Genomic DNA, 11,685 nt, shown 5'->3' on the forward strand with positions numbered 1-11,685 from the left:
TCGCAATAGTCAATTCACTCCAATATTGACAACACTTTTAAGTTAAAAATAATATTCTAACAAAAAAGTTGTGAAGTTTTAATTTATTTTACAAATATTAATAAAATAATGTAATTAGTATATTAAATCATGCGAGACAGGCATTCTATACTTAACAACAAACTAGCTAGTTATGAGATTGTATTATTTCTTTGATATATTTGTTTCATTTATTTGAACATAAGGTTAGAGGTAAATTATACAATCAAAATTTACTATGAAAGGCACTTTATTTTTTTTTTCAAGAAACAGACAATAAGTTATTGCTACACTTACATGTATATAACCTATTTTAATTAAACACTAAATAAACTCTAGTCCAATTCGAAAAGTAAAGTTCAATACATTATTTAAAGAAATAGAAAATTTTGTACGTAAAAGGAATGAAAATTGTACCTACCAAAACATAAATAATTATATTAATGTGAAATAAGTGCTCACATTTATTTAAATTTTAAATTCAGTGTTGAACTTTGGCTTAAAAAAGAAGTATATAATCTACCTAATATAGATAAACTCAAACATCTAAAACAAAGACATAAACAATTTAACACTAAACATAACTTTAAAGTCAATGATTTTAATTTAACCAGTTATACAAAACTACTTTTCATAAATCGCAAACTTGTAAATAGACATTTCTTTAAATATTATTAATTGCGTATTAAAAATACCATACATACATACATACGTGTATACAATTTAGTTATATTTCATTAGTCAGTACGAAGTAGTACGAATATTTCAGCCAATTATTGTTATAATATATTCCCATTAAAGTGAGATTAAAATACAGGATAGAAGACATTACGTAACATTTAGCCCGTCCTAAATGCCTCTAACAATAGTCGAATATAATCATTATATTACATACAAGTATTCTCCTCGACAAAAATAAATTCACGCCAACTTAGCTAACAGTCAAGTGCCACGTGATACGACTAACTACATTATTACCAAATATTACACTAGACCTTTATCACCGCAGTACACTACTTATGTTGCATTTTTTAAATTATTTAGTCAATATCTAACATTCAATATCTTAATTTGCTGTATAATTTTATTATTTACATTATACTAAAATTTATTTGCAGACATTGTGATTTAACAAAAATGAAACAGATATTTACCAAAGTTGTAACAATAATAGTGAAAAAAAAGAAAATGAGAATAATAAAGGTGTAAAAATAATGGTATTTTAGCCTACAATTACTTTATTCGACGAATCATGCGACGTCAAGTGTAGCTCGAAGCAGTTCCTGACCTTCAACTGAAGTCCAATACTCTACGAGAAGATCTCGCTCTGCTTCAAGACACGAAAGGAATGTAAGCTCGGCTTCGCTGTTCTTTTTCAAACTAAGAAGCTTCTTCTTTAGCAATACAGTCTGTAATTAAAAAAGATGGGTATTATTGCACATATATAAAACAAATGATAAGAGAAGAATAAATGCTGAAAGAGGCTGTCATGTCTATTTAGACTCCCAACGACAATTAAACAACTATAACATTTATCTCTTGGTGGTAGGGCCTTGTTCAAGTTCGTCTGGGTAAGTACCACCCACTTATCAAATATTCTACCGCCAAACAACAGTACTCAGTATTGTTATGTTCCGATTTAAAGGCTGAGTGAGCCAGTTGTAACTACAGGCACAAAGGACATAATATCTTAGTTCCCAAGGTTGGTGGCGCATTGGCGATGAAAGGTGGGGTTAAGGTTTCTTACAGCGTCAATGTCTATGGGTGATGGTAACCACTTACCATCAGATGACCCATATGTTCGTCGTAAAAAAAAAACACTTAAATTGACGCTACATAATTGGAGAGTATGAATAATGTTATGACATATAATATGGAATCGTGAAAAATTGTGGCGGCAAAATTGTCATCGGAACTTTAGAAGCACAATAAAAGTGAATATAAATAGGCTTATTTACCATATATATAATAAACATTTACTAATCTGAACTATTTGTAGTAAATAAATTAATTAAGGTTTATTTATATTTGCTCCTACGATTCGAATGTATTAAAGTATATTTATTATTACATTATTAATTAAAGTATAATTAATAATGTGTCTAATGCCCGACTGGCCCGATTGTCCCGTATGCAAGCAGAATTGCGATTCAATGGGGAAAGTTGCTAGCATTCTTGTCACCATTCCACACGCTCAACATTTATACAGTCATTATTTTAAATTCAATTTTGGATATATACATTTATATATTTAAGGATTTAACTGTTAATAATTTTTATGTAAAAAAAGAAAGCAAAGTAGTTATATATAATGTTTTATAAATATAATTATTTTGAAACAGTCAATTAATTTACAAAATGTAAAAGTTTCATCCGTATTTTATTCTCGTAAACTTAAAGTTATAATATTTATATTTATCAGAACTATCAAGAGTACACGGCCAACGTAATATTATCTTATCTACAAATATAGGTTATGACCCACGAAGTCTGCCTCTGAATATTAGTCAAATAATACATTAAAACGTACTAATGGACTTACATTACTTCATAATTCCACTACTGCTTTTTACTTTTGTCCAAACGGACATCGAAAGCGAGGAGCCGATTCTATACTACTATGGTCTAGTGAGTATCAACACTCAACTATCGTAACTTTAGTCTGCCCGATAATCGATACTTTAAAGCGCACAAAATTTAAAATTTCATACGACGGTCGCGACGAGGATTCGATATTCGGTCTTAAAGTAGTATCGGATACCTCTCCGGTCGGTCTTAACATTGAGAGAGTGCAGACGCGGAAGATGCCAACAACGAGGAAAGCTAAGGCCCGAATGTGTATGTATGAACCGGCAGGAGTCGAGCGAGCGCGGGCTGCCGGCGTGCGCGGCGCGGCAGGCGTGCGCGGCGCTGCTGCGGCGCTACTGGCGCGCGCCCGCGCTGTTGCGCCTGTGCCGCTGCGCGCGCCGCCTGCGCTGCGACGCCGCGCTGCCGCGCGCGCGCCGCCTGCCGGTCAACGACCGCGTGCACCTGCAGGTCGCTGCCCTCCGCGCGCCGACGACGCCGGACGCGACCCGTTTCCTAACATTCGCGTCGTCCTATGTTCCCAGTTCTGCAGTCCCGTGCCCGACTGGCCCGAGTGTGCGGCCGACGAGACTCCGCTGTCGCTGCGCGCGTCGTTCGAGCGGATGGATCCGGACGAGCTGGAGCGACTGCATCATCGAGGCGTGCGACTGACTCCGCCGAATATAACGCTCAAATGCCGCTGTCGCGATCCGATTTATTGGAAATTTAAGAGGGAGGAGAACGATACGATGTCTTATCAGTGCGCCTCGTTGCCGCCGTGCAAATCGGGTGATTTTTGTGGCAACGTCGACTACGATTTGCTTTCGTTGTACCAATCTTGTTTGTGTCCGAGGAATCACATATGCGTCCATAACGGCGGCACCACTCACTTGCAAATATCCGAATTGTTATATCGGGGCAGGGGCTGGCGAGCCTACTGTCAACCTGTAAGCGACGACTACGACTACAAGGAGTATTGATGGACATACTTGTGTCGGCTGTGCGGCGATGTCTTTGGCGATGTTGTATACTTGCTCGTCGAATCGGTCCGGCCACAAAACGCGACTTATGAGACCACCTTGCAGCGCCTCCGACGCAGACAGTCTTTGCCCGAATATCACCAAGTCGTTAACCTTAAATAAGAATGTCAATGAGCAAAAGCTTTTACAGTTTGCAATTGTTCTAATATAAGTAAGACCAATAAATTTCAATGCAAAAATACTACTGCCATATTTATTTTAACCTTCATCAGCTATTTAAAACCTAAATATTAAGCTATCCACTAGTTAAGTTGATATATGAAATAGCAGTTTCTGTGGGGGTGACAGAGCACACATACCATGGCCTGCGGGAGGGCCGGGCAGCGCGCCGTGAGCGCGGCGGCGCCGGGCTGCACGGGCGCGGCGGCGCTGAGCGAGAAGGACGCGCGCTCCGACGACAGCGCCACGTCGCTGAGCGCCACCAGCGCCAGCGCCACGCCCGCGCACGCGCCCCACACGCCGCAGCACACCAGCTTGCTGTGCCGCACCAACGAGCTCAGCAGACACCTGCAAACACATACCGATTTTATTGCTATTATTGCTAGCTAATTCTCCATTATACACCAGAAATAATAATTATATCAGACAATAATATATTTTGAGTTTGAGTGTACCTCACGGATTCGGCCAGTTCAAAGGCGTGGTTAGCTCTTATTTCTTTATTTTCATCCAGCAGAAGACTTAAATCGAGACTCGAACAGAGTGTTCCACATTGAGACACCAAGAGGGTAATTGATATGTCCTGTCGGCTATCGACATAGTTAAGAGCTTCCTCTAACTCCTTAAGCACCTGAAATTTGATATTTTGTAAATACATTGCAACGAAATAATACATAAAAACATACTTACAAAATAAGTACAAACCTCGACACATATTTTGAGATGAGTTTTTTGTATACTAATGACAGCTAGTCTTTGATCAATACTAACAGATATAAACTTGAATTGGTCAATATGTATAAGAGTTACGTTCTCTCCTGCCTTATGAGCTTTTTTTTGTTTTGCTGGCTTCTCAAATTTAGTTGATTCTCTTTTTCTTTTATTCAAAGCAAGTGATAACTTTGAGTTTAATTTTTCTTTAATAGACATACAATCATCTTTATTAATTATTTCACTATTAGATATAATCCCTGCTTCAGCCTTAAAGACCTCTCTACCTTTCTCTTCAACTTCAATATTCGAATTTGATTTAGTGTGACTTTGATTGTCCGAGGCAATGAGTTGATTGGATGACCGGTGAACATTTTGGGCACTACCAGTATCCACATCACTTAAACGACGCGGACTCATGCAACTACTAGAATATGAGCTAGAGGAATGGCGCCTGTAAATAATTGAATCATCTGCACTGTGAGTTTCAAAATCTTCACTTACGGAAGGTGATTTTACAGAACTATTTAAAGAAATTCTATGCTTTCCACCTAAAATTTTTTTAGCTTCCCCATCCTCATACCTCAGGGATTCCTTTTTTCTTTCTCTAAATTTCATTTCCTTACCATCTGGAGTAGAACTTTGGAGCTTCTTAATAAACTCAGCTTTGGTTTTCATATTCTTCCTACCTTTAGGTGCCTCTGGTGTAAGTTGATATATCATATTGACTGCTCCTTCATCCATTAACAGCTTATCAACTTCTGATAGTCTTTTACATTGCTTGCTGTTCCTAGGAGAAGGTTTCTTCCACTGTAGTTTAGATAATGGAGATTTAGACTTTGACCTGTGCGATGTTTGTTCTATTTTCACTTTCTTAGCTGGAGTTTGGTCTTTTGTGACTTGCATCTCTTTTATCTTTGTGGTAGATTTGCCTTTTGTGAAAGTATCTGGATTATCTGGGTCAAAAATAACTTTTTTCTTTATTACTCTACTTAATCTGCGAGGAGCACTTTCATCTCCACTTTTGCTGGATTTCTGTGGTTGATCCTCACTCACTGTAGAATCTATAGAAGTGCGTTCTGTTAACTCTTCTGACGAGATAATTTGGACTTGATTTTCTTTAATTTGTTCCGAATCCTTTAATAAATGTTCACCTTCGGCAAGGATGTTATTGGAATTACTCTCTATAGGTTCATCATCTTGCCAATCCATGACCAGCACATTAACAATATTATCTGTCTGCGGAGCCTTATTCTCAATAACATTCTCAGGCTTAACCTCAACTGATGGTTGTGTGTTATCAGATATACTTTGTGGCTCCTCTTTTGATAAGTCAATGCTCATGTTTTTTTTATCAACTCTCTTTCCTTTACTTGTATAAGGTTTCCTTTTCTTTGCAGTTTTTAGCCTATTTAATTGTTGCAATGCAATTTGAGCTTCTGACATTTTATTATGATTAATTTGAGAGATTTCAACTACTTTTTCTACAGTCTGTTCCATATCATTGCCTTCCAAAATATCAAGCAGCTCTTCTTTATTAAATACTTCTTGTCTGACTGTACTATTATTGTTCTCAGAAATATCCGAAGAACGTAGTACTTCACTTAATTCTATATTTGGCCCTAGCTCACTCAGGATATTATTTGTGGGATCATTTTCTGGGTTATCAATCAATAAATTTTCATTCACGTCATTATCATTTTTCTCAACTAATATTTCAGTTTCGAACTGTACTTGTTCACTCATCACTGTTTCAATATTATTCATTTCGACTATGGTTTCAGTTATAATTTCACTATCATTACAGGGCTCTTTTTCTATGCTTTCAATGACATTTTCAGCAGCGACTTCTACCACTTCAGGCAGCTCAGTCTCTTGCTGCACAATCTTTTCGTTTTCCGTTGGAGTTTCTAAAACTTCTGTAACCTCAGTATTTAAAGAAACATCAGTTTCTTGGGTACACCCAACAACAGGGGGTGTAGTTGACCCATCAATATTTTCTTGTTTCTCGTGGCTAATAGCTCCAACTGTTTCGGTTTCTGTAACATCATTAGTTACTTCTGGAAGTACATCGTCGTTTTTTTTGTCGCTATCGACACCATTTGATTTGTGACACACATTATTTTCTTCAACATCCACATTGTTTTCCTCTACGGTATTCGTTTTGATAATTTCAACCACCGAGCTAATTACTGGACGCTCTTCTAAAGTTTCCATTTCATAAATTGTATATTTCGCGACACAAAATTTTAGTATAACCTAATGTGTTGATAAATAAATCAAATAAACGCAATTACACTTTGATATTTTTGCTTACATTATAATATATAAATACGTCTTTAACGATACCGTAGTTCATTAATCAATTATAATATAAATAAACAAATGCAAAACACGGTACCGATAGGTTTAAAAATCTCATTAGATTTTTCAATTTTCTATTTATCAAGCGTCGGTCTAACTAATGCCCTAGCAAAAGGGTCGCCATATATACGTGGATTAATGAAGGATAGCTTATAGTATTTAACATAGCCAATAAAAACTACTTTGTTAAGAATTATATATAATAAAAACACTATAACTTTACAGAATCTAAAATTATAGTAATCATATCTTTAATAAATACAATAAATATAAGTATTGTAATTTATTTTTCATAGCCATATTTTCTTAAACTATTTTTTTAAACTCTTGGTTACACGTTGGTAGCTGTGTCAACTTACTATAATATTTAGTCTGTGGAAGAACTATATTTCTTCTTCGTTTGGGATGGAATACAAAAAAATGACAAATCTATTCCCTTCTTTATTTTTATTCCAATCGTCTCTAACAAATAAATGTGTAATATAAATTTAATAAACACTAAAGAATACTACATTTAAAACAAAATATGCGTGCCATACAAAGCCATTATATAATATTTTTTCTTTGTGATATTCTTATTTGTTTTTAATGATTTAAATAATGTAATACTTTTTTTATAATTTTATAAAAATCGTTTTATTTATTGTTATTTTTTGCTATTTTAAAGGAATGACATTTAAAGGCTAACTTAGATTCTATATAATACGCTACGACTGCGTTCTATTAGATTGCATAGAATGTCATAATGGATATTTTGTACCCAAATTGTTCCAATAATTATTATTTATTATTAATTAATCAATACTTCTTTTTTTCCAGATATTTTAATACAGTATAGAACTCTACTCATATTACATACTTAATTTTGAAAATCAATAAACTTGATAAAACTTTGAAGTGGAATTGGCAGCTCAACTGGTATATCGCTTCTCAATCACGTGGCAAATACCAATATAGCTAAAAAGAGCAAAACAATAAAATATATATAGATATGATATCTTTCGACTTCACTTTAAACAACAACAAACAACTTGTCTTAAAATAATATAGTAAAAAAAAGAGATGAAGATTTATGTGTGGTGGTTTTTTAACCTGCGTTTTAATTTGTTTTTAATTGAGGGTAAAGCCCATTACACAATGAAAAAGACAAGATATAAGAGATAAAGAATAAGGAACAAGAAACAAGGCACAGCGGAATCCAGCGATAGCAGCACCGTTAATCAATTCATAATTCACAAATAAGGAATAATAAATAAGGAACAAATTCCCACCGCGACGGAAATTTTATGCTTATTAGAAGAATACAAAAATCTGCTGAATTGTTTGTTTTATTTTTTGATATTTTTGAAGAAGAATTAAAAAAAATAACTCTAACGTTAGCCCTGTATATATTTATACTATTTATATGAAAAAATAAAATCTATAAATTATATTTTTATTTTCATTATGATAAGTGGTAACAATGACATCTTAGTTTTTTTCTTGTCTATCAGAGACAAACTGTGAAGTGAAACTATTTTCTGAAGTGTGTTTGACAAAATTTTGACATAAAAAATATTTAATGTATACAAAACCGTATAACTATGAATTGAATTGTACAAAACTCGTGTAAAGATAAATTTATCAGCGTTAACTTGTATTCATTTTAAATTTAGTTTAACTATTTTAATATAGACTAAATAATAAAAGTCAAAAAATGAACATTCTTCCTAAGAAAAGGTATGGCATTCAATAAAAGAAAATTGTAACAGCTTACTTTTTCGATTTTATTTATGACATTCTGTGTTTCATTTGGTATTGCAGATGGCATGTAAGGACAAAGGAAAATATTGCACGAGTTAGAAAGGATGAAGCAGAAGCTGCAGAAAAAGAGAGACAAGAACAGTTAAGGATCGAAAACGCAAACCGCGAAGCTCGAATTAATGTTTTAAAACACAAAAGTAAACAAAAACTGTTAGAATTAGATATTCAGCCTCAAACAGTCGATCAGGTCCCTGCTACTCCTGAGCATATAAATTTATTTGCAAACCTTGAGCATGCTATTCAAACCACCAATAAAGATCATGATAAGGAAATTAAAGAGAAAAATGAAGAATATGAAAAGAAAATTGGTTATTTAACATATTTAGGACAAGATACAAATGAAGCATTAGGCAAGAAAAACTGGTATGACGTGGCCCCAGAGTCAACAAGATATTCGCGTTCTAGTGACATTAAAGATACATATGAGAAACTCACATTAAAAGATAAAGATGGTAAAATTAAAGAAAAGGTTATAGATGAAAAAGATGGAGAAATAGCATGGAGTGCAAAACAACGGTTAGATCCTATGAACTCATTCAAGTCATTCTGTCATAATCCAAAAAATCTGGAAAAATTAAAAAAAAAAATTGATAAAAAGAAAAATAATAAATCGAAACATAAAGATAAAAAAGATGATTCCAAAATAAAATTACAAAAATTAAGAGAAGCCAGGTTGAAGCGAGAGCAACAAGAAAAGTATAGAACACAGATGTTCTTATCCAAGCTTAGTGGCGCTGCTCCAGAAAAAGAAAAAGATGACAAAATCCCAAAAATTAAACCAAAATATAATTCACAATTCAATCCAGAAATTGCAAGGCAGAATTATAAATAAGAGTAGGACCAAAAGGTTTGTCCATTCTGACAATTTTAGGAATTAATATTTAGTTAATAATTTAAATTAATTTATTTTGTAAATACATATTATGTCAAATTGATCAAGCGTAATATTAAAACGGCCACCTGGTATTTGTGATCCTAATATTTATGTAACTATTGCTCCTGATCTTTTGGATGAACCCAATACAGGTTAATAGTTTTAATATAAGATACATTATTAGAAGAATATACTTATAAAGTTTTATATTAATTAATTTTAAACTTTAGATAAAAACAGTCATAAAAATACTATATACTATATAAATTGGAATAAAAATAATATAAGTAACATAATATGGTATTTCTTTACCTATTGGAATAGAATTTTCGGATTATTTCTTATATCACGGATGGTCCACCAACCTTAGAAACTAAGACATTATACTTACTCACCCTACAAACCTATATTAACCCTTTCACCGCCAGAGTCGGATTTATCCGACAAAACATTTTGGGCTCATTCCGCCTGAGTCGGATTTATCCGACACAAAACCCTGTCTATTATATATTCAATTTCTAAAGGTATTACGATGTTTTAGCCTAAAATACATACTTTTTTCAAAAGTTTATCTATTCAACCTTTTATTTATATCAAGAAACAAAATAAAATGCTATATCATTACGGTAAATTTACTGATATTATTCAGGAGAAAATGCATTGACTTCCAACGCCTGTGTCGTATTTATCCGACCGTAGTGATGAGACATAATGTTAAAAATTTATAAGACATGGAATATTTATTAACAAAAATATTGTATTAAAGACCAACTTATTTAATAAAAAAAGCACATTAAGTTATTGTTATTTAATAACGTGTTGCTTTTACTGTGTAAATATATATTTTTCTAAGAAATTAGCGATTTAGTTATTTCTGTATGTCAACTATAAATGCAAATTCCCATCCCTAGACTGTGTCCATTTTGCTAATATAGCCAGCGCCTGTGTCGGATAAACACGACCGTTCATGACGTCACAAACGTATGAAACTTTCAATTAGTGTTGCGCGTGTTTTTGTAATAGTTTTATGTTCCTGTTTTAATTACCATGATAACTGCTGAATAATTAATTCGGATTCTAGAAGTCGATGACGATGATGAATTTGTGTCAGACTAAGATTTTATTATTGATGAACAGTAATTATAATTTTTATTTTGTTTTTATTTAGTCTTATTTCAACTGAGGTAGGGTTAAAGCAGGACATACCCTCCTCGAAATATGGAGTAGCCCGACGGTGAGTAAGGTAACCAGAGCTCCTGGGGGGGTGTTCGGCAATGCGCTTGAGGTGCTTTTAGTTTTTAGTGTTACAAGCTACGGTTGTCATTTACCATCAGGGGAGCTACGCTTGTTTGTCGACTTAGATGTATAAAAATTATAATAATAATTGTAATGTATCATTTTTAAAATTTTCATTCAGTAGTAGTAGTAGAGTATACAGTAGTAGGTAAGTATAGTACGACACAAATTAGATGTAGCATCGGAAAATGCAATAGAATGAAAATAAAACCGATTACTGCCGATTTACACAACCAATAGAAATAGCTCACTATCGCGCCATTCGACGCTATTCGTCGCTATAAATTCACGCGTCAGAGAAAGCAAGTGCATGTAAATCGACGCGTCAAATTGACGAATATATTATGTCATATAATATTACAAGTTATTACGTTTGTGCAAAGATCATATTCGCATGAGAAATAAATATTGATAATTTAGGATACCGTACTTAATTCGGATGTGACCGGTTTTACGAATATTGCCGATGCGACATCTAAGTTGTGTCGCACTATATGTATGTAGTTGTTGGTTAACCAAGCTCGTAAATACAATATCATTATTATAGCGAAATATCGACATCAACACAAAAAATGTACCCACAGCCCTATTTGTTGTAGGTATTATTTTATTGTTAATTGTGCCGGGCGCTGGGGGCACGCCAATCGGTAAAAAGTCTGGCGGTGAAAGGGTTAAGTTTTGCAGATAAGGGCTTGTACGAAGCCCTACTACCAATTAGGGCCATATATAAGGTTGTGTGGGTAAACGGACACTTTTAAAATTTTACTCATAGAATTATTGCTACATAGTAAAAATATTTAATATATCTCTCTTATTTGAATACTACACTTCTTATGTTGCAGCTCCAATGCACGT

The 11,685-nt window shown here is 33.9% G+C and overlaps 2 protein-coding genes across 2 annotated transcripts; one reads left to right on the forward strand and one right to left on the reverse strand.

The window, feature by feature from the left end:
* Nucleotides 1-250: 250 nt before the first annotated feature.
* On the reverse strand, nt 251-7,020 carry LOC124536435. The gene is made up of 5 exons (XM_047112976.1): nt 4,488-7,020; nt 4,238-4,413; nt 3,923-4,130; nt 3,573-3,716; nt 251-1,427 (listed from the first exon to the last, which is right to left on the reverse strand). The coding sequence occupies exons 1-5, from the start codon at nt 6,708-6,710 to the stop codon at nt 1,269-1,271; spliced, it is 2,910 nt and encodes a 969-aa protein (XP_046968932.1). The 5' UTR covers nt 6,711-7,020; the 3' UTR covers nt 251-1,268.
* A 1,339-nt stretch (nt 7,021-8,359) lies between these two features.
* On the forward strand, nt 8,360-10,318 carry LOC124536443 (leukocyte receptor cluster member 1 homolog). The gene is made up of 2 exons (XM_047112984.1): nt 8,360-8,576; nt 8,661-10,318. The coding sequence occupies exons 1-2, from the start codon at nt 8,554-8,556 to the stop codon at nt 9,490-9,492; spliced, it is 855 nt and encodes a 284-aa protein (XP_046968940.1). The 5' UTR covers nt 8,360-8,553; the 3' UTR covers nt 9,493-10,318.
* The last annotated feature ends 1,367 nt before the right edge of the window (nt 10,319-11,685 follow it).

Source organism: Vanessa cardui, chromosome 16, assembly GCF_905220365.1.
Source record: "Vanessa cardui chromosome 16, ilVanCard2.1, whole genome shotgun sequence".
In the NCBI taxonomy this organism is placed as follows: Eukaryota; Metazoa; Arthropoda; class Insecta; order Lepidoptera; family Nymphalidae; genus Vanessa; species Vanessa cardui.

Bases quoted from the DNA above. Each gene is read 5' to 3' on its own strand.
- LOC124536435 (XM_047112976.1), bottom strand. From the start codon at position 6,710: ATGGAAACTTTAGAAGAGCGTCCAGTAATTAGCTCGGTGGTTGAAATT. The intron at 4,131-4,237 runs GTACACTCAAAC...ATGTGTTTGCAG, and splicing joins GAACTGGCCGAATCCGTGAG to GTGTCTGCTGAGCTCGTTGG. The intron at 3,717-3,922 runs GTATGTGTGCTC...TTCTTATTTAAG, and splicing joins CGGCCCTCCCGCAGGCCATG to GTTAACGACTTGGTGATATT.
- LOC124536443 (XM_047112984.1), top strand. From the start codon at position 8,554: ATGAACATTCTTCCTAAGAAAAG. The intron at 8,577-8,660 runs GTATGGCATTCA...TTGGTATTGCAG, and splicing joins AACATTCTTCCTAAGAAAAG to ATGGCATGTAAGGACAAAGG.